Below are 23,515 nucleotides of genomic sequence, written 5' to 3'. Positions count from 1 at the left end.
CAGCAATTAGAATTAATCCCGATTGTGATTTTCTCTAAAATTTATCTCTAAACTGCAGTTTTCAGATGGGCTGACATTTGGAGACATTGGGATTACAAATCCATCACTGGCAGCACAACTGGGTGGTGTTGCCACTTCATAGCTCCAGGGTACCCAGTTTTATCCTGAGATCGGTTTACGGTCTGTGTGGAGATTTGGATGAACAATCCATGTCAGTGAAAACATGCAGGTAAGTGGATTGGCTGTGCAAAATCGCTGTGTGTGTGTGTGTTTAAGGTTAAGGTCCTACAATGAACAGGGTCATGAAATCTCCCACCTTGTGCTCAGTGTTACCATTAGGCCCACTATGACTCTGACCAGTATAAAGCATTTACCTTAGAATGGTTGAATGAATGAATGAATGAATGAATGAATGATGAAAACAGCAAAAAAAGTATATCATTGGTCACAAGGGGTCTGCAATGCCCATTTGAGAAGCAGTTTACTTCATCATTAGAGAAACCATTCATATAATGAAACCATAGCAATGCAGTACAAATCGAAAGCTCCAGAAATAGCTGATTATTGCTCGATTTGCACTGTCATTTCTGGAGATTTAGGGATTGCATGTCTGTCAAATCACAGCGGCCGTCCCCTGAATCAAATGATTCAGAATCGTGCTCGATTCAGTTAGCGATTCTTTGGACCGATTCATCCGGACAACATGATTCACTGCTAAATGTAAACCACTGGGAGGAAAATGGTGGCGAGCATTCGTGTACAGAAACTGCTCCGTCGGTACAAACTTGCTATCGCCGCCGCTTTAACAATTCTCCTAATCCAGGGATTGGTGGTATGGAGTCTCCGGAGTCTGGAGGAAGGAGAAGCCGAGGTGAGATTATTATATTATATTATTAGCTCAATCAGAAACGGTGCTGCTGTGTGGAAGCTAACGGGGGCTGAGACTCTGATCCGTAGTTAGCTAGTAAGCTAAAGTTAGCACCTATAGAGCCTTAAGGATTGACTTCATCTGTTTTGCCGGTTGTGGCTATAGCAAGCTAACGCTAATGTTTATTGACAACTGCTAATTTACACCGAGTGGTAAAGTGGTGGTATGCTAACTGGCTATCTGTCTAACTGTTTATACACACACACACACACACACACACACACTCACACTCACACACACACTTGTGTATGTAACTGGGGACAGATTTTAAATGCCGAAATATGAGCCCTGGCACATAAGTATAACAATTGAAAAATAATACTAATACTAATTCACCATTTAGTTAGGTTTATTCTGGTTATTCTGGATAAACAATACTATGTACAGCTGTAGTTAAACGGTTTGACATCATTCCCTGGAAAAAGGTGTATGGAAAAATGCCTTAACATTATGAATTTTTGTTCTTTCTTAATCACTATCACTAACTATTTTGGGGAAGTAGGAGTGGGTCATAACAGGAACAAGAGCAGATGGTGAAAGGAACTGGTTCAAGTAAGACAATTAATGGGTAAAGAGTTATAAATAACTGTCTATAACATCATTTTGGAAATATTTTGATTGAGGTATCCATGAAATTACAGAATGTCCTGACAGTTTCCATTCCTAACATACTGTCGTGCACCACACCTTCGTCTGTGGACGTCCGCTTTGTCACTTTGACACTTTTCTTCCCACAGACTTTTGAATCTGTCAGTAAATTTGCCGGCAGTGTCATGTGTCATGTGTGCCATGAGAATGATTTCACTTTGTTCTTCTTGTGTCAAAGGTGTTCTTAAAGGCTGTCTGAAAAATAATCTAGAGAAATGTATACATCACGTCCAAAGTATGAGACGTTTCGGAGGACGTTTTCATAAAACGTGTTTGTTTTCCCTATGCATGCAGACATTTGCAGACAATAAGTGCTGTGAAAGCTGTTAACCGTCTGCCTTGTCTGTTATGCAGCTCATCAAAACTTAACACATGTTTGAAATCTGCAGTTGTCCTCAAACGGTGTCGATCGTCAGCTATGGAAAGGTTCGGACGTAAATAGTGATCGAGAGAAACTGATTGTGCCGAAATGCACGATGTAGCGATGAGCGTTCGTGTCTTGTTTACTATATACTATGTTTGCTATGTTTGTGATCTATTCTGTAACCAAGCCTGTGTCTGTATGATCATCATTTACGTTTACAGGTACAGATCTGCTGAGTTGACATTGGAATGTGTAGCTAAAAGCGAGATGCCTAAACTCTGCACACTGACACCTGATATATGAGACACAGCTTTCCAAAATGAAGTGCCAGCTGTCGGTGTAGATTTTGGGAAAAGATAAATGGTTTGTGCTGACGTTTGCTGATACTCGCGTGAGAGCCGACGGGTGGTCACAGGAGCTTTGTACAATAACTTTTTTTTAGATGTGCAACTTTTATGACGATTACAGATTACAGAGAATCTCAATAAGTCTTTACTTGAAGATGTTCTCACTGTTCGATTACACAGTTTAGATTATGTCCTGTTTATGGCATTAATCATCAAGATCATGGGCTTGTGCAAAAAGTAGGGTCATGTCAACAGAAACGTTTGAGAATAGAAAGAAAGAGAATATTTTCTGTCCATTAGCATGTTCATCATAGTTGCTGCTGCAGCGTTTGGAGCTGTTCTGTGAGTTTCTTGTTATTCTTTGGTATCTTCCTGTAATTGGCTTCCAGGTGAATGTCAGAGCAGCTAACACACTTAGATCTTAATCAAAATCCTGTCCAATTTCTGATCCTGTCAGATGTGTCATTGGCTGTCTTTTGATACAAGGGCAAAAAAAATCTTTCTATGATGCTCACGGCTTGTGCATGACAGCAAAACCGGCCCAAATCCGTACAATGTAAACCCGGCTTATTGGATATAAAATCCACAGCTAGCAGTCTGTCTTCAGACTTTTTTCCACAGCTTTTCTCGTAATTAGCCCCCATGGGTGTGCAAGCTTGTCGCATCTCTCTCTCTGTCTCTCTCTATTCTCTCTCTCTCTCTATTCTCTCGCTCTCTCTCTCTCTCTCTCTCTCTCTCTCATCAAATAGCAGTGTCGACTCAAGGAGGTAAGGGCTTGATCATATTGGACACCCTGAGGGAAAAGCTCTCGTACATCGTGCCTGTACGCTCACACACAAGCTGTTACAAAGTATTCTGTGCTAGAAGGATGAAGGCCTGGTCCACGACATGGTCCTCTCTCCCTACCGGGAAGACTTCTGCTGTTTTAAGCAAGTCGAAGTGGCTGAGCTGCAGCAGTGGCTTGGTGTGAGCCTTGGTGTAACGTGCAGTAAAATATGATGTCATCCACAATGAGGAGTAGTTGTGGGGGAACAGCGTGACAGCTGTGGGCTGTTGCCCTCCACCAAGCTGGTAGGATGCTACAGAAAGTAATGCTCCATCTAGGGGGCTGTTTTTCATATTCTGCCTTTTTCTCTGCATGTCAAAGTGCCAGGACTTTCTCACTAGAGTGTAGGTTATGAGTTCAGCAGCTCACCGGGCAAATACACCCAGCTTGATGGTGAGGTGATGAAAGAGGCCATTGATTCACAGCTTGAGTACACCAAAGGGATGAAATACTGCACATCACCATAGTGACCTTTATCACCTATGTGCTTAAAGATGCATGTGGCAAATATATAGAGCCTACAAAGAAGTCAGCATCACCATAAAGGTGCAATAGTTAAGTTTTCCATATAACCTGTAAACGTATGATGTAGCTGTGAAAACCGTTTGTGATCCTGAGCAAACTGAATGCCTCTCTGCTTACATGGGGTTTGTATAGACACTCCCTGTGTCTCAGTCAGCTTCCTAGGTGATGAATCGGTATACTGAGACACTTTTCTCCAGCTGAGGGGCTTCAGGAAATATAGCATCATTATCAATTTCAAAGTGGAAAATGCTGCAGAAAAAAGATAATGCTGAGATTTCTGGGTTTACTGCCAGAATAAAGACTGGTGGCAGTGTGACACCAAGAAAACAACTGCTTAAACAATCAAACCCTGTGTCTCAGATTGCAAGCATCTGTACTGTTCTAGATTGTTGTTTTTAGTTTGTTCTCGAGTCCTGATGCTAACGCTAACACTTTTCTTGCTACAGTTAGTGTTTGAACGTTTTAACAAACTCTTAAACCTACCAAAAGGTCAGCTCTCGTTACCAGTCATCAGAAATGTCTAGACTAGTAAATAGACTCTATACCGAAGGTTTTTGATTTGAGATACAGATCATGGCAACAAACGCAACCACGGCTGAAAGTTTTAAGGAGAAATAGAGCTGTGTGGGAAATGGAATCCAGACAGACTGTGATGCTATCAGGTACATAAACAATGAGGTGTGTTCGGACCTTAAGAACTCAGACTTTGAGCAACACGGTGTGCTTCTGAAAAAATGAATCATAATGTAGTAAAGCCAGAATAAACTTTGCCATTTTTTTTATTTTTAGAGATGGAGAAATGAATTAGTAGTAAGTGGGATAAAGTTGGACATCCAGGAAGCAAGGTTTCTCCAAACACCATCTATGTAAAGCATTGAAATGGATGAACTCCAGGAACTAATTCTACTAACTGGTCAGCTGCAGACTTGTGGAAGCTCATTACAAAGAACGACAGAACCTCGGAGGGACTCTTGACAATTTCCCGATAGTTTAACTATCAAACAGTCATTTGCATGCACCCACCGGTCAGGGTGAAATCCTAACCCTATCACCCAACCACACTATATGTCCAAAAGTTTGCGGACCTCCGAAAGTACGGTCTTCCGTAAACAACGATATAGAATATCGTCGCTGTCAGGCGGAATCCTCGTATCTCCAAAACCATTACTTTTCAGGAAATTAAAAAAACACCGTACCTTATCTGCAATGCACAGGGTTTAGTCCGTGTTACAGTGGATTGTCTTGCGCTAAATTCCTGTCCTCAGACGAGCACCAGAACTAGCAGGGGTCAAGATTTTTTTTCTTTGAGCCCAGTGTTTTGAAGACATTTACGTCAGAAGACGTGTTGATTCGTTTCGACTCTTCTTGAGGAGATATATGTCGCGAAGCTCTCCCGCGGACTGAGGAAGAGGTGGACAGTTGAAGTGTCCAATGGAGTTAAGAGATTTGCGCTCAAGCTATTTTCAAGACTTTAGATTGGTTAATAACTTATAAAAATAACAGACCCACGGGAGGACTGACCAATAGCATCGATATGTGAAAAAATATGAAATTGATCAAATTTGGACATACGAGGTTTCCGCCCGACAGCGACGATATGTTAAAATCTCCCCTCAGTGGAACTAAAGGGTCCAAGCCTTTTGTACCAGGACTACAAACAAAGTGAGCTGAATGAAGACATGGTGTGTTCAGATTGGAGTGGAACAGCTCGAGTGTCCTTTACAGAGCCCTGACCTCAATCCCACTGAACACCTTTTGGATGAACTGGAACACTGACTGCAGCCCAGGCCTCCTGATCAGTGCCTGATCTCTCTAACACTGTCACGCTCACGTAACGCTGAATGATCTCAAATCCTTCCAGCCGCACTCCAGAATCGAGAGGAAAGCCTTCCCTGAAGAGTGGAGGTTATTTTAACAGTAAAAAGGGGAATACATCTGGAATGGGGTAAACATGGACAAATGGATGAAACTGTCAGTTGTCCATTTACTTTTGCTGATATTGTTTGGACTCATGGGGTCTGAAGATTTGTGAGAATGTTTCTGTGGGTATAAACAATCGTTCCAGTTTTGTTGTTCTTTAGAATCTTAATAGCGAGAGCTTTAATCTTGATTAATTCAGTCGAAACTGATTCACTTTTATGTGAATCCCACTTTTAAGTTTTCCACTTTAACGCAAATGAAGCAGCCGTGTAATGATTTTCATCAAGACTCTCGTGGTACTTTAACGCCGACCGGAGCGTGCGACCTCGTGTTTGCTCGAGCCAGTGGTCCAGACTTGACTTTGCTTTGTGGCAGGAAGTGGTGGGCTCTAACTGTGTTATTCTATGCTCTCTCCCTACATACTTGCAGGCCAACATCAGCAGTCCTTTTGTGGGAAGCCTTTTTCACCAAGATGTTTTTCAGAAAGTCAATTTTCTGTTATGCTTTGAGTGTTTTTTTTCTTCTGGTTCGCATTTACATTCTGCATGCACCGTCTGCCCCGGGCAGGGGCACCGTTCCGCCCCCGCAGATGATGTACCATCAGGAGAGCTCTAAACTCTGTGGAGAGTGAAAGCCAGTGAAAATACGCTTGTGTGATGTACACAGCAGTGCTTTTGAACACGGGTTTGCAGCATTCAGTGCTTTTAACCGTCGGTAAGACTTCTTTGACCAAACAATCCTAAACTACTGTATGTTTGCAAGCCCTTTTTTTTTCTTCTTCACATGGACACATGAGTCACAGCTTCTAAGACTGGAGGCTGATGTTGTGGCATGTTCATGCCGGTTTATCTTGCACACTCATTTTGCAGATGCTTTTGGGTTGTTGCAGAAATAATACATTTATAATTAATGATAATTTAGTTGTAATTTAATTTAAGTAATCCATTAATATTCGTACATTTCTTGTTTTTCCCTAGAAATGCTCCACAAGCTTGTGTGTACAGAATGTTTACTGCGGATATTTTCCACACGATTAAACTAATAAGCTCGGCTTCGTTGTGTCCTAAATGATGTACTAAACATTTACACTAGGCACTTTGTGTTCTTTCTATTGTATGAATTTTCAAAGGGTAATAATCGTCTGAAATGGTGTTTTCTTTAATAACAGAAAGTTTCATGTAATATGACGTCGAGAACATTGAAAAATATACCGCACAATGTGGGCTAAATTAAAACACATCTGTAAGATCAACCATCTTGAATTCTTTTTTTTTCTTCATCTTTTAGTGCATGAAATATCCAACATTCCACTTTTTTTGTGGTAGAGTTAAGTGCACTTCTTCTTGTTGGAATTTGCAACACTCACTACAGAACGGTGTAGAATAGCGCAGAAGTATGCGAGCTGGGACGCACCTCTTGGTTTACGAGTCAAGGAATGTGCTGCCTGCCTACACCGAGGTCACACAGAGTGCCTGGAAGCCACTCGTTTTCCTGACGCCAGCGAGTTAATAGTAATGAACAGTAAAAGCCAGGCTTTCTACATGCACACTTTGAGAGGTCAGGTAGAAGTGGGACGATTATCGGTAGGCTGTAAAATGAGGAACAGCAGAAACCGGGAATTTTTTAAAAAGCCTGCAATATGCAGACTTCTCTTGAGTCCTCTGAGCGTTTCTGTAGGTCTCTGATCGCTCTAGGCAATGGCAACATGATGGCAACATACCAATTGTTCCCTCCATCATTTCTAACTAATTCAGTGTTCAGGAGCTGGTAGTATTCAGAAGTGTTTAGAAACCTCTTGGCATTTTCATCATGTTTAGCTTTCTGAAAGTTCTCCACATTTTTCCAAAGTGGAGATCAATGCCAGAAATGTACTTGTCTGCCAGTATGAGAAACGGAATATTCCTCCATCAGTCATAAAGGCTGAAGGCGTGCTTCAGAACAAATCGTAAGGGCAATCGGTTCATGGGCAAGAGGCAACTTGCCTGTTCGTTCATATTAGTGTACTGAAATGCATGAAAAGTGTTGGATGTGACGTGACTCAGTGATTTATGTATACACAAGTCTAATGGTTTACGTGCGCTGGAAATGTCTTTGCTCTCGATTATATGGCATTGAGAGTGCTTAAAGACGTAAGATGTGCAGCGATACAGCAAGCACTGTACTGCTCGAACATATTTTCATGTTTTTTCACATTACCTTGAATGTGATTGATTCCCCACATCCAGTTTTGTAGTCGAGGGTTCAGATTGTTGCAAAAGAACCCAACAGTGGAAGATTTGAATTCCTGTCAGCACCACTGCCCACGTTCCGGTATTCCAGTATTACTGTGTTGGTGATCTTGTAATGGCAGAATCCAGCGAGACAGAGACCTGAGGCACTGAGGATCTAATTAACAGGGCAGTGTTACTGAAACTACTGGAAAGAGTGCTGATAAGGCAGCTTAAGGTTGTGACAGCCGTCCAGCTCATCTCATCTTCATCTGTTTACAGCCTTGACCACGTTTACCGAGCTCGCTGTTTCTCTCGTTCTTTTTTTGTTTTCTTTCCTTCCTCATAAGGCCATGTATGTCAGCGCAGGCACAGCAGAATGCTCTTTTTCCAGAACGTCTCATGGGTGGACATGAAGGATGTGGGTTATAATTTAGGTTCTTGTTAACAGTTCTAGATAAATTGATTCGTTCACTTTTCACCTTGTTCTGTCTTTGCTTCCAGCGCAGAGAACGGCAGTCTAAGCTGCCTGATCATAACAACCAGGATGTGAGGAGAGACTCAGAGGCCAAGGGGCAGAATTCCCTGTCCGGGGGGTACCATGGCCAGGGGAAGCACGACATGGAGCGGCCGGTCGTCACTCGTCCCACCAAGAAAGGGGGAAAGCGAAGAATGAAGCCTGCTATGAGGGAAGGAGCCGGAGTGGTGCAGGGCATTGGAGCCGGAGATGTCATCGCCCCGTACGATCCATCCAGCAGCCGTAATTTTACTGACATGAAGGCGCAGGAAGGAGGCAAATTCCCACCAGGGGCTCAAGGAGAACCAGGAAGTGTCGACGGCGCACCTCAGGTCCCAAGCAACGACTTTGTACCAAGCTGTGAGATCGTTGGCAAGGATGCTCTGTCTGCTCTGCACCGTGCTGGATCACGCCAGTGCCGGCAGGAGATTGCCAATATTGTCTGCAAACACCAGGCTGGAGAGCTGATGCCACAGGCTTTACCTCAGTACTGCACGCAGCATGGTACACATGGCTTAGTAACAACAGGCATTGCTTTTAAACGTTTAACCAATTTTTATTAAAAAAAAAAACATGTGGTTATTAAAGCCATAATATTGTCCTTGTTATGGATCTCTGTTGTATTTGGTGTCCTATAGTCTTGTCCAGTGCTGGCCAGCAAGCCGAAATTCTAGACAACGATTTGTCCAAAGTGGAGAACCCAGTCAGGGTGGCGTTTGTACTGATGGTCCACGGTCGAGCCGTGCGGCAGCTCAAGCGACTCCTCAAAGCCATTTATCACAAAGACCATTTCTACTACATCCATGTGGATAAGGTAAGTTTTCAGCTTCTCTTCTCTATTTTCTATTTTGACGAATTCAGCGTAATGCACATCCGGCTTGCACTCGTAACAGATGTCTTCACTTTTGCTACTCTGACATACCTCTCTAGAAGTCAAGGCAATACAACAGTGAATTATAGGTTAGGGACTGTTTACATGTCCCTGAATGGATGTAAGTGGTTTTCAAAGCACTTTCCAGTTGACAAGTTAGTGTCAAAGGAAATCAGAGTTTCGAAGCGAGAGAAACAGATGTGTAGCAGTTTCTGTGCCTCACATACTCTAGAGGCATCTGTTTGTTTGTACTTATAAAGCCTGAAAAACAGTAGTTATTTTGACTCACTCATATGCCAAAAAGACTATTTAATAATATGTAATAATATCCACTTATCGAGCATTTTATTGGAAATACCGTGTAGGGCCTCAAGTGAATTTCAAAACAGCAAACGTTTCTTCTATTTTTTCCTAATACTCCTCGTTCCTGTCTTAGCGAACTAGCAGGAGGATGTGATTTTGACTGAGACTGAAAAGTGCTACTGAAATGGTGTAAATGTAATAAAAAATAAGGATTTTAATGAATACCAGATTTCTTCGTATGAAGGATTTCTGATTTCTGAATAAATCCGCTTGTATCCCGCTTCATAAGGGGCTCCTCTTCCTACACTATTAGCTTGTAGCTCGTTACAAGGCCGTATTAAGAGCTGCATTCTTTCTTTTCAGCAAGGATGAAAAGTAGTATCATGTAGATAGGATATTTAAATATATGTTTTTCAGTCCGAATATCACTGGCTGCTGCTTGAATGGATTTTTAAACAAAGCTGGAAGTGTTATCTGGCCACAATAAGCAGAGTCAATGTGAACCGCATGTTCTGAGACAGCAGAAAAAGTCAACGCAGCTGACCTCCATGTCTCCTGTAGCGCTCCACCTACCTGCACCGGGAGGTTGTGCACATGGCCGAGCTGTACTCCAACGTGAGGGTCACACCCTGGCGCATGGTCACTATCTGGGGCGGGGCCAGTCTGCTGAAGGCATACCTGCGCAGCATGCAGGACCTGATGTCCATGCGCGACTGGAAATGGGACTTCTTCATCAACCTCAGTGCCACAGACTTCCCCACCAGGTCATTCACCAAGCACACACACTGCACAAATGTTCTTCAAATCTTCACTTAAATGTATAGCAATTATTAACCTCCAGTCAGGAAGTAGGTGACACCACCTGCATGTCAAGCTCATGCCCCAGTATTCATGTGTTTTGGGACCAGAAATGAAACATTAGGTTGTTGTTTTTTTTTTTTTGTTGTTGTTTTTTTTTTTTTACTCATTTACAAAGTTAGCTAGCATTAGCATATGCTTGTATTCTCTCTTGTGCCACATGTTCCCTCAACATGTGTAATTCATTCTAGAGTGTAACTTTTCCTTTCACACACGGCATGTTAAGAGTTTAGTCAGAAAAGCTGCGGCTGTCAGAAAGGCCCCAGACAACCCATCATGAATTATGAATTAAGGGTGATGCAAACCGCTTTTCCCAGTCAGGAGGAAGGAATGATGTTTGTCTCATATTAAATGAATGTCGTAGTTTCAAAGTGCAGACCAGTTCCTTCTCTGATATATCCAATCAACATGGCCACTCATGCTGTAACCAGTATAAAGTGAGTTAGCTCGTTAGCATGTTGCTAAGCTACTCATTGGTGTCTGCTGTTGTTGCTATACAGCAATTTCAGTCCAAAATATTGCATAGATGTTTAGATCATTAACACTCAAAAACTCAACAAAAAAACACTATAATTGTAAAATTGCAGTTAAAGCTAACAAATAAAATAAAAAATATAAATTTATTTCTTTCAAATAAAATGAGAGAATATATTCTATTCAGTTAAGTTGAATGTTATATATATGAATAGAGCATTATCAATAACTGTTAGCGTTGTAATTATCTTCATTTGCGTACCATGATTTGTTTTATTTTGTGACTCAATAACACTTGCAGGTCTAATGTGAGTTTCTGCTTCCTTGTTCCTTAAAATAATATTAATATTAAGCATTTTACAAGGTTTAGAGAGGATTTAAAAGATTTCTGCAGTGTCGCTGGGTCTTTCTGACTCCTCGATAATGAATTAATAATAAGAGGACATCTTGTTGTAGACAGGTAAGGCCTATCTGTGAACAGGAAGCACACGGGTGTATTATGGCTGAAGCTCTTGGCCATGAGAGATATTGGTGTGAAAGCTCTCTTTGTGCTGTTGTGCAGTGAAGCTGGCAGGTCTCTCCCTATTTCTTTCAGTTTAGTTTTCCCCACCAGAGACATCAGAGGCTTTCCGGAGCTCGGTATAATCCCTTCACCCGACTGCTGTTCAAGAAAAAAAAAAGACAACTCTAGCATGATAGCACACTGAGACATTGATGACCACCAAATCCTGTCAGCAGAGGATAATTCCATTTAGTTGAAGCCATCAGATTTATCTTTGCCACCTTCAAGTCAGCTCTGTTACATTTCATATCTCTCTCTTGTCCCATATCTCTCTGAAACAGGACCAACGACGAGCTGGTGGCTTTCCTCTCTCAGAACCGTGACAAGAACTTCTTGAAGTCTCATGGCAGAGAGAATGCCAGGTAGCTACTGCTGCTTTATTTTTTTTTTTCCTCTCAGATTTACTGATGTGCAGATAGTTTGTGTATCAGGATGGTTCCTAGATTCAGTTCGAGGGTAGAAAATCCCAGAGCTGTCACATTTCTCTGAAAATCCCTGATTTTAGTCAAAGTCAATTCGCACCTATCAGGCAGCACTGCCTTATCATTTACATTTACAGAATTCGGCAGACGCTTTTATCCGGAGCGACGTACAGAAGTGCTTAAGTCTCTATCATTGGGTAAATTAACTCTGGTTCACTAGGCTTAAGATACCATGAGTCTAAAACATTGTTCAAAGTTGGTGATTTTTTTTATTAAAAATTTTTTTTTGTGTCTTTATAAACATATGTGAAACAAGCAGCGAAGAAAGTGACAGATGCAATGGCACATGAAGCCAGCTAAACACATCTTTTCGAACTGCTGCTAACGCAACAGTGTAACACGGATCATAATAGCTGAATCAATACATTTAACCGATTCTCAGACGAAGACGTGAACTATTCATTCCATGTTATTATACCTGAAATGCCATCTTGCCTTACTACATAATAGCCCATTCTTTTTGTGTTTATTTCTCTTGCATATAGTTTACTATATAGTAACTTCTTATCTCTTTAATAGCCTAAATGTATAAATGTATGTGCAAGCTCTTATTCTCTCTGGAGGGATTTTTATTCATTATTTTTTCTTGTATAAAGTTTGCAAAGTTGGTGCATTTTAGGCTGAGACAAAAGTAGTTTATTGTAACTATATATATATATATATATATATATATATATATATATATATATATATATATATATATATATATATATATATATATTGTGTGTGTGTGTGTGTATATATATATATATATATATATATATATATATATATATATATATATATATATATATATATATATATATATATATATATATATAAGATATCAAGATAACAAAGTAACACAGCGTAGGTTGTAAAATCCTTTAATGCCAAATCTACAAGTGCTTTCTCTATGTTGGTGTAATTTCTATAGAGAATGTTGTGTTGGTTTGAGGGTGGATACGATAAAGGTATTGTACAGCATTTAATAACCAAATGACCTTTTTAATGTTCCACTGCTTGTATGTTCAGATAAACTACTGCTCACCAGACAATTCCGTAGCAGAAGTGCAATGCATAAAATCTTACAGATTCAGGTCAAGAGCTTCAGTTAGTGTTCATCAAACAATCAGAAATATCGATTTTTGCTTGTTGGTGACAGACAGGCTGGGATCGAGTTTATTAGAATCTCCGAAGGTCTCGAATTTACACAGGTTGGGGCAAAAAAAAACCATCCAGTGAGTGCTAGTTCAGTGGGCAGAAACACCTTGTTGATGAGAGACTTGAGGAGAATTGACAGAGCTGTCAGGAAGTCTACAGTAACTCCAGTAATCACTCTGTACGGCCGTGATGAGCAGAGAAGCGTCTCCAAATGCTCAACATGTCCAACCATGAGGCAAGGGCTAAAAACATTGAGACCATGTCAGATTTAGGCTAAAGTGGAAAAGACTGACCTGCAAGATTTTATGCATTGCATTGCTACCATGTGATTGACTGAATGGCATGAATAAGCAGGGGTAAAGGTGTTTGTACTAAAGTGGCATGAGAGTGTACAGTTTTTTTTACACTCGTTCCTTAAACCAGAACGGATAGAGATTTGTCTTTGTTTGGAATGATCATTTCACTGTTCTTCTCTATCATCTCTACTCTTTATAAGGTTCATTAAGAAACAGGGGCTGGACAGACTTTTCCACGAGTGCGATAATCACATGTGGCGGCTAGGGGAGCGCACCATTCCAGAGGGCCTGGACGTGTCTGGTGGCTCCGACTGGTTTTCACTCACACGTCGCTTTGTGGAGTATGTGGTCAACTCCAAGGACGAGCTGGTGACCGGGCTGAAGCAGTTCTACACCTACGCCCTGCTCCCTGCTGAGGTGCTATGTTTAATTAGTTAGCTCTAAATCTGAAACACTGAAGGTTTTAAATAAACTCTTTTGGTATTAAATCGCACACTGTAGAACTGGTTAGTTGAGAAAACAAGAATTTAGCTTCAGTTGGATTCTGTTTGACTATTTGTGGACTATACAAGTGGAACATGTCTTTCCTGTTGCACAATAGCTATGTTTGTACAAGATAAAGCAGTGTGGCTCTTCTGTATTGTCTTGAAACTGGGAAGTCAAGTCAAGATGCTTTTATTGTCATTTCAACCATGTACTACATTGGACCATGGTGCTACATAGAGCTACATAAGGCAACACAGAGATGAGGACTAAAAGTAAAGTGCATAATATGCAACCTGGTGCAAACAATATAATGTGCTATAAAGAGAGAGATACATAAAACAAAGCACAGACCAGAGCACAGATTGTATTGGAATTGTGCAAATAGAGATTAGTAAACAGTAGGAGGGTTATAAATATACAGTATGTACACTTCCAATAGCAGCAGGAGTGTTTTGTGCATTAAAGTGTCTGTGCATAAACAGCATATTAACAGTGTGTGTATGAGTGGTGTTGTAAGCATAGAATTATTGTGCGTGCATGTGTGCGTGCATGTGTGCGTGCATGTGTGCGTGTGTGTGTGTGTGTGTGTGTGTGTGTGTGAGCTTGGTTCAGTTCTGGGTGTACAGAAGTCTGATGGCTTGAGGGTCAAAAAATGTTACACAGTCTGGTTGTGAGCGCCTGAATGCTTCAGTACATGTTTCCAGATGGCAGTGTGTGTGATGGGTTTGTAGCATAATCCACAGTAACAGTGACATGTAACAGTAAGATGCAGCTTAAAGTTAAAGGCCACAGAAAATCACAGATTAAAGTCATAGTCATTTTCTAGCTTGTATTAGAAGAAATCACAATTGTGCAGTAAATCTATTCCCGTGCATCCTGACAGCAATGCCGTATGCGATCGCAGTTTATTTACCAGATATAACTTTAAATTCATTAGGAATAAGAGCAATGATCCAACACTAACCCTTTCCACTCTTTGCCTCTTTGTTTTTCAGTCTTTCTTTCACACAGTGTTGGGCAACAGCCACATGTGTGACACACTAGTGGACAACAACCTGCGAGTTACTAACTGGAATCGCAAGCTAGGCTGCAAGTGCCAGTACAAACATATAGTGGACTGGTGCGGATGCTCTCCCAACGACTTCAAACCTGCCGATCTCATCCGAATTCAGGTCAGTGTAGTAAAAGTCTAATGAATAATAGAAACTACTGCAGAATAGAAACCGATAGCTGAATAGAGCTCCTGAGCTGCTCCAGTGAACCGTTTATCCGAGCCAAATAAGCGAGAATTAAGTTAAATCCATCTGCAACTTTTGCCTCACTATGCCCTGCCACGCTGCCACGTTTTTTTTTCAGTTACGTACCCTTTCTGTAGGAAGCTATGAAGAACAGCACTCTAGCTAATGTGACCTGGTGGAACAGATAAAGGAGTTCTTCTGATTGTTGTGAGAATCGTCATGTACACGCACAAGATGTGTTCTATAAATGGAAACAGGTTCAAACATTTTTGAAATTCACCATCAGCTTTCGTCTGACATCTAACTGACAAGCTGGACATGATTATCTTTATACCAGCCAAGCAAAGCTCTCCATCAGACTCCTGCACTCCTCCTTCTTCTCTTACGCTCATGCATCCGGTAATCACCATGTGTCTCTCTCACAGCATGCACTATTGAAGATGTGACAGTTTTACTGGCAGCGAGTGCCCCAAAGGAAGCCAAGTCTGCCAGTAATTTGAGCTTCGTGAAAACAGAATGTGTGCAAACTCTATCAGATGACATTAAACTAGAACAGAAATAGTTGTATTTCTCTTTGCGGCTAACCGTAGGCAAGTATGGAGTACATTTCTGTTAGATTATACGCTGTGTGGGGAGCGTTTCAGTTTACAGCATTTAGTAAAAGTCCTTATCCAGTGCAATGTAAAAACAGTGAACAGGAAGCTGTTAGAAGTTAGAAAAGGGGGAAAAAAAATCTGTATCACTAATAAAATTACTAGATACTTTAATCTGGATGATTCTATGATGATTGTACTTGAGAAATCCATGTTCTGAACTTCTTTGCCCCTATTTTTGTCCTGGCTTGGCTCACATTGTATGTGGGCAGGAAAGGTCGCCAAATTCACTACAGGTATTTAATGAACACATAGCACGTATGCCAGTGTAGATAATCACAGTTAATTTGCAGACGCAGTTTGGACGTTCTGGTGGAAAATCACAGAGAAACTACACCGTTAAGACACACTAAAGTAGACTAAATTATTTAATATGGTAAAAATATTGACACCGTGAAAAAATTCACATCATAGTAATGAACCTTTTATTAATTATGTATGTAATGCAGTTGCACACTTTGAAAACCAGGGGGAGTTCAGCATACACTGGGCCTGTTGGCTCCAAAACACAATGATTGATGCACATTATGCGTTATATGATTATGTGACCATATGATAACAGTGAAAAAGCTCCTATATAACCTTTAAATGACATAGATGTGATCTATGGAGCCAAAGGATGAGGTCACAGAACTCATTTTAGTTGACTTGAGCTGAATGATACCACAGATACTGCTATGAAGTTCATTATGTCAATCAATTATTTTCCTCAGGTCTGAAACTTTGCTTGATGAAAGTTTTGAGAGAATTTATACATACGTTTATTTATTTATTTTTGAGATACGGTGGATCTGTAGTGTAGTTTACAATATTACATTTCAGTTTCATGTTCAGTGACTATTTCACATGCTCAGTCACCACGCACAAAACCTTTTCTTCCTTGTTGTTCTAAATATTATGAGGAACAAGTTGAATCAAAACGTGAAGCCAGTATCATGAATCGTAGTTTTTGTTTGCAAGCTAAGATTCCATTTAGTAGTGAAATGTTAATAACACCCAGTCTTTTTTTTTTTCCTCCCAACAGCAGCTGACGCGACCCACGTTCTTCGCCCGTAAATTTGAATCCACTGTCAACCAGGAGGCCATTGATATTCTTGATACCCACCTGTATGGGCAACACCCACCAGGCACTGCGGCACTTAAAGCCTACTGGGAAAGCCTGTTTGAGCGAGAGGATGGTGTGGGAACTCTCAGCGACGTGGCACTCACAGCCTACATGTCCTTCTTCAGACTTGCTCTCCATAGTCAGAAAACCATGCATGAGGCCTGCAGGTTAGTCTCCCAGACAGTGAACTCAGAGTCACTTAAAATGCCCCTGAAATCAAACTTGATGACAGTAAAAACAACAAAAAAATAGCTTTGGAATGTTTTTTATTTTATTGTCTTATTGTTTTATATCTAAGAGTTATATCTAGGCATGAACATCTAAATAAATGCTCTCTAGAACTATACTGTATGCTTGGACCTCCTGGAGGCAGGTCTTGCTCTACAGCAGCAGCTTGAACCTCTTATGCCCCCTTTCCACCAGAAAGAACCGGGTCCTGGTTCAGAGCTATTGCTGGTGCCGGTTCGAAGTTGGTTCCACTGGCGAGCCTTTTAAGAAGCAGTTGGCTTTGCCATGGGCTAGAGAGCCATCACAGTGCCAAGTCTTATGTCACTGTATGCAACGTTATACAGCAACAGTAGCGCAGCAGCGGCAAACACAAACACAACATCAATACTGGCGGATGTTGCTTTACTGTTAATGCTCATGGCTTTGCAAACCTACATTGGCATCCAAACGCGGCAAATCCTGATTTAAAATGATTTAAAAATGGCACTAACCACGTTCTCTTTTGTCATGTTGGTCATGGTAACCCCACCCACAGCCCCTGACGTAAGCAGTTCTTAAGTCTAGACCAGCAATGTTTTGGTGCTACATAAGAACCACTTTTCCTGGTTCAGAGCCGGTGCTTTGGCTGTCAAAGAAGAAAGAACTGATTTTAAATTAGGCTCTGGCTCCGAACCAGCACTCAAACTGCCTTGGTGGAAAAGGGGCATTAATAGCTCTATGTAAAACAAGCTGGGAGCAGTTAGTGCATGAGGTGTCCAACATTCCATTCATTTGGTTGAATTACGGCATCATCTGTGTAGCGCACGTCGTCTTGTATGAATTTTCATACTGCTCACACTGTTTCTGCTACATCATGGTGTAGAATAGTGCAACTGTCAACAAGTCATGACACAGAATGTAAATGATTACACATTTGAGCGTTTCAGCTTTGTTTTATTTATTAATCCACATGAATGCTCTAATGTCAGGGAAGACTATTAAGCAGTTAAACACACTGTATATTTGACCTATGATTGAGGTATTGGCATCTTTAACTTCTGCAACCCCGCTGTGCCTTGTGAGTCAGTTGTGTAGTAAAGCAGCAGTGGATTCATACTTGGATTCAATTCAAATAGGCTTATGCATAGATCATTTCAATTCTTTAGAATTTATTAGGCTGAAGATAATTATCTCAAAAATGCATTTCAAGCTTTTTGAACTTGAACAGGTTATTTCATAGGCATTCAAAGTGTCAGCTGCACTTCCTCATCTTTCAAGACCTTAGTATTTAGCAATTGAAACCCCAAAACATTTCGGTTTCAGTACCTCAGTGGCCTACGTGGCTGAATGTTGTTCTGGCTCAAGTTTCACTTAAGTATGTTTTATAACTTCATGCCATGTTTTGTTGTAGTTGAGGCTGTAGAGTCAGGATGAGTCATGAGAATGCAATATTGAACCTGACCAAGACATACTGCGTTCTCTGACGCATCATAACCGGCTCCTGCTGACTCAATCACAACAACACTGTGCATGTTGTAGAGGTTGTGGTGCGGTTCAGTAAGGCGAACCTACACGCCTCCTACAGCAGGTGCAACTGTTTCAAAGCAGCCTCGCTTATTCATGAGTTTCCTTTAGTTACCCAAAATGACATAATCTAACATTATCTGTATTCCCCACAGGTTCGTGCCTGTCGGCTACCCCATATCCGTCCATCTCTATTTCTATGACGACCGTTTCCAGGGCTACCTGTTGCGCCAGGAGGTGAAGAGCACGGCATCTGAGAAGAAGGAAATGCTGGAGGTGTGGGTTGTTCCTCAGGCAACATTACAGCTAGAGAGCAACCTAAATGAGTTTGAGAGGCTGAAGAACCTTGAGGTGAGAGTAAGGCAGTGATTTACATACCTGTATGACAGTATCCTTTCTACCTGTATGGTAGTAACTTTTCTAGTACCTTTCCCCCAAATATTGTGGTGCTGTTACTTTTCCCAAATCCAGAACTATTCATACCCTGGTGTATTTTCATACCCTGGTGTATCTTCATACCCTGGTGTATCTTCATACCCTGGTGTATCAAAATTCATCAAGTTTATGTACAGGAACGGCTTCACATGTGACTGGCAATGAAGATATTCTCAAAAAATGCTAAATAAACAAGTGCATTTGTATTTTAATTGCTTTTCTACACAGTATTCATTCACAACATATTACACAACACAACTGCTCAGTTGTATAAATGAGATAAACGTAAGTCGCTCTGGATAAGGGCATGACCTAAATACCATAAATGTATATGTTTCTGCCAAATGCCATAAATATGCATGATCAGCATTTGCCAATGGTCTGAGGTGATTTTTTTTTTTTTTTTTTAAAAAACATATTACTATGACCCATGACTTGGAGGGCAGCTGTCTGGGTCGAAATAATTTGAGCACTAATGAGTCTAAATTTTATTTTGGCCAGGTAGGATTGGATTAAATCCTGCACCAGAGCCACAGCAATCCCATAAATCTGTTCACTCAATGAGAAATTTTCCACCAACATTTGAGATGCCATAGCAACACTATCACTTTGACAGCTCAGACTCTGGAGTACATTTTCAAATGTCTTCTGGTGATTTGCATAACATTTTATAAGATCCTTTGTTTATTTATTTTTTGTGCATCATTCTTTTTCTCATGACCATACAGACAGATTAACTAACTTGGTAGCTGTACAGTCAGATTGACTATTCAATATCCCAGATGTTGCACAATTTCAATATCACTATGTAAATTGTAACAGATCTGTGACCATGTTAATGGCTTTGTACTAAAGGCCAGATTTTCCAGGGTTAAAACATTTTCGCAGTGCATTTTAAGACCCAACGAGACACCTGGGTGAAAGATCACTTGCGAGTGACGTACTTCCGTTTGGGAGGAGTATAGCGCTGACTTATGTGGCTTGAACAATCACATTCATTTACACCTGTCCAGTTTCATCTGAAATGCGTCCCAGACCACCTACTGAAGGATTTATATCCGTCTCGAAAACGTTTCTGAGGGCATTTAGCCCTGGTCTTTTTACGATCGGATAGCTATCAGATCACGCATGAAGTGACCAGGTGTAAAAAGCCCCTAAGATATTTTGAAATTCATGTAAATATTTCTGGCCTTTTGTACAAAGCCATTAACATTGGCACAGATTCAAAATCAGTATCTTGGATATTGAATAGTGAAGATATTGTGAGTTCCTTTTTTTTTTTGTTCCACTGTATGTTCTATGAGCTTTTGCTATTTTAAAGGTAAGACTGATATAAAGAGTGCAAGAAATGTAATAAGGTTTCTTTTAGCTTAAAATGTACTCAACAAGTTAGTTGAATGTTTCTTTTGTACAATACAATGCAATAATATTGAATGATGTACAGTGTTTAAGTCCTTTTGAAAATATATACAGATATTATTTAGGATATAGTATAGTATATATTGGAAGTTAAGCCTGGTTTCTACTTTGTCTTCCCTCAGGTGGGAACAGAGTGGGACCCCAAAGAGAGAATTTTCCGGAACTTTGGTGGAGTGATGGGGCCTTTGGACGAGCCTGTGGCGGTGCAGAAATGGGCTCGTGGCCCCAACCTCACAGCCACCATCGTGTGGATCGATCCTGCTCAGGTGGTCGCAGCATCTTATGACATCAGCGTGGATGTGGAGTCGGAATTTACTCAGTACAAGCCACCGCTGCAGCGTCCCCTCAGGCCTGGAGTATGGAGAGTCCGTGTGCTGAGGTTATGGGAGCGTATGGCTGAAGCTCGCTTTCTGGTCATGCCTCTCGCTTTTAAAGGAAAGGAACCATTTCGCAAAGGTGAGAGAGCTCCGGAATGAGAGGTAGTACAATCAAAGAGCTTAAATGCCAAATATACTGTATATTTAAGTAATGTTTAAGTAAACATATTAGTTGGCGTTGCTGTTTGCTGCAAGTGCTGCCATCACCAAAGACACTGTTCTTGATGTTACTCTGCTTGACTGTACAAACATGAGTCCATATTAAAAAAATGGATATATCATATTAAATGGTATCTCAGGTTTAAAACCTTTATACCTAAATACTCCGAAGAGCAGCCAAACAACAAGTACAGGTACAACAGGTACAGCAACAACTTTACTTGATATGTAGTGAAATAAACTGATTGCTACCGAAACTGAACACGGTTCAAAACTAATGGCAAAGCACAAAAACAAATGGCAAAGCACATCCAAAAACTAACAAGGTTACAATGGCAACAAAATATTCTTAGATGTAAATAGTGAATTTCTCTACACAGCAGTCCTTCCATTACCGGCCCTTCTCCTTTACCCACACATCACTCAGTGCAGTAGTGACAACACATAGCTGCAAAAACGGCAAAAGCGAACCACCTGCCATGTTTTCCGCCTTCTCGACTTGATCAAGTGTGACTGAGGAGCTGTTTGCCCACCTCCAAAGCAAATTACATGCAAACTCAGGCTACTAACACATTCATGATTTGCTTTGTTGTTACTAAGATGGAGTGTCTTATAATCGTCTATTGTTCGTGATGCATGTGAGGACCGGTACATTACATTCACGTTACAACGGACAGGTACAAACGTGTACCGTCAGGGTAGACCGATCCGAACGTGGTCTGATGTGCTTTGAGGTCTGCTGTCAGAGAACATGACATAGAGAACATAGTTACTTTCAGGCTTGAGACCACTTTATAACCTTAAATTTCTGGCCACAAATATCATAATGGCTAAGAAGTCAGTATGCTAAAATTTTCCTTGTTGGAAAGAGGTGTGAAACAGTCTGAGGCCTAATTAGTGCAGGTTGTAATCAGATATTCGACAGAAACAACAGAGAAGCTCAGGTCTAAATGCTGGAAATGCCTTGGACCTTGTAATTCTTTAAATGTATTTTACAGCAGTGAAACTAGAGGTAATCTTTAAATGCAATTTTACTTGCATTTGTGAAACTTATTTTAGTTTAGGAAACCTTGTAGTTTGTGAAGGCTTTTCCAGATCAACACCTGACACTGCTAGCCACATACACTGACCAGTTTATTAAGAACCCCCTGTACATCTGTTCATTAAGGCACAACTGAGGTGACCTTGAGCAAGGCACCGAAACACACCAAACATAATTTGGTTGTTGAGTGTCTTTCAAGATGTCCACCTTTCAGTTGAGTGTTCAAATTTTTTTTTTACTCTCACAACTGAATAAATAACTTTTTCTCCTGTTTGTTGTGATTTAGAAGAGCATACCTGGCTGCACGCAGGCCCTGCAGGAAACGTTTACCTGGAGCAGGGCTTCCAGCAGCTCGCTCAGGTTCTGAAGCTGCCTCCCATGGAGCCTGCACTGGAGGAATCTCAGAAGAAGGCGTCTCTGGTGGGCAAGGCTCTGGAGGGTTGGGTGGACAGCTTAGTGGGTGCCTTCTGGGTAACAGGAGACCTGTGTTCCACTCAGACGTCCCTCTGTCCCAGCGTACAGCTGTGCGCAAAGACCAGCTGGAGCTCCTTGTCCCCAGATCCCAAATCCGAACTTGGCGCGGTCAAAAGCAACGGCCGGATCAGGTAGCCCAAAAGATTTGTAGCGACAGAGGGTAAGAACACTAAAGCAACTACAAGGGGAGAGGAGGAGCCCCTGTGAGCGATGTTTACGGGATACGAGTCTCTCAGATCATCCAAATGATTTCTGGTCGAGGCACTTTGTCTTGAGGATTGGTGTTAAGGACAATCTAAGAGAAGAATGAACTGACATTTGCACATGAAAACATTTTCTAATTGTTCATAAAAAATCTTTTTTCAGTCAGGGTTGGTTTGGCTGTGGGGTGGGGGGTGGGCGGGGGTTGGTTTGTGTCCATATGCAGTCTTGATTTGACTGGATTGATGATGCAAAGCCTTTAACCTCAACGTTGTTTTTTTCCTTTCAGAACAAATCAAAATTAAGTGCACATTTTACTTCTGTGGATACAGTAATTGTAGCCAATTTTTTTTAATTATTGTTATTATTTAAGCTTTACTACCTGTTCAGTGGTTGGAGTTTTGCATCCCATTGGGTCTCAAACTGAGGTGTGTGAAGCGAAGCCAGGGGTCCATCATTTCTTTTGTGTTATTTAATTTTATTCTGTGTTGGAAATCACAACCTAGCATTATGAAAGCTGTTCTATACGGTACATTATACTTGTGTTCTTATAGTTATTAGCCAATTTGACTGGTTAATGTTTTTTTTTTTTTTATTCATTTTGAAGAGCTCAAAAACAAGTCCTTATAAATCCTGTCAGGATAGTCGTGTTTTGTGACGGGGGAAAGTTCCGGAAGAAATTACTTTAAAACTGATACCAAAAGATTTTTGTAAACACAACTGATTTAGAATTGTTGAAACCTGTGTTTGGGGTTCCGTGGGATATATTTTTCAGTTAAAGTGTCTGACTGCAAGAAAATTTTAGCTTGTAAAATTGTTTTTTTTTTTTTTTTTTTTTTTTTAAAATCCTAAACTTCAGAAGCCGTTTGATTAAGTGCACTTTACTGTAAGATAAATGTCTGAACTCCAGACGAAGAGGAGGAG

At 40.9% G+C, this 23,515-nt stretch overlaps 1 protein-coding gene across 1 annotated transcript; it reads left to right on the top strand.

Moving 5' to 3' along the window:
* The first annotated feature begins 700 nt into the window (after window positions 1-700).
* Window positions 701-22,753, top strand: xylt2 (xylosyltransferase II). Its single transcript, XM_060892075.1, has 11 exons — window positions 701-871; window positions 8,270-8,786; window positions 8,921-9,096; window positions 10,018-10,220; window positions 11,632-11,712; window positions 13,472-13,688; window positions 14,753-14,929; window positions 16,673-16,920; window positions 18,640-18,835; window positions 20,461-20,794; window positions 22,203-22,753. The coding sequence occupies exons 1-11, from the start codon at window positions 740-742 to the stop codon at window positions 22,523-22,525; spliced, it is 2,604 nt and encodes an 867-aa protein (XP_060748058.1). The 5' UTR covers window positions 701-739; the 3' UTR covers window positions 22,526-22,753.
* The last annotated feature ends 762 nt before the right edge of the window (window positions 22,754-23,515 follow it).

The sequence above is a fragment of the Tachysurus vachellii genome, chromosome 18 (genome assembly GCF_030014155.1).
Source record: "Tachysurus vachellii isolate PV-2020 chromosome 18, HZAU_Pvac_v1, whole genome shotgun sequence".
Lineage (NCBI taxonomy): Eukaryota > Metazoa > Chordata > Actinopteri > Siluriformes > Bagridae > Tachysurus > Tachysurus vachellii.
This window is presented reverse-complemented; position numbering and strand designations above follow the sequence as displayed.

Coding starts and splice junctions, on each gene's coding strand:
- xylt2 (XM_060892075.1), top strand. CDS start 740: ATGGTGGCGAGCATTCGTGTACAGAAACTGCTCCGTCGGTACAAACTT. Junction 9,097..10,017: donor ACTACATCCATGTGGATAAG/GTAAGTTTTCAG, acceptor TGTCTCCTGTAG/CGCTCCACCTACCTGCACCG. Junction 13,689..14,752: donor ACGCCCTGCTCCCTGCTGAG/GTGCTATGTTTA, acceptor TTTGTTTTTCAG/TCTTTCTTTCACACAGTGTT.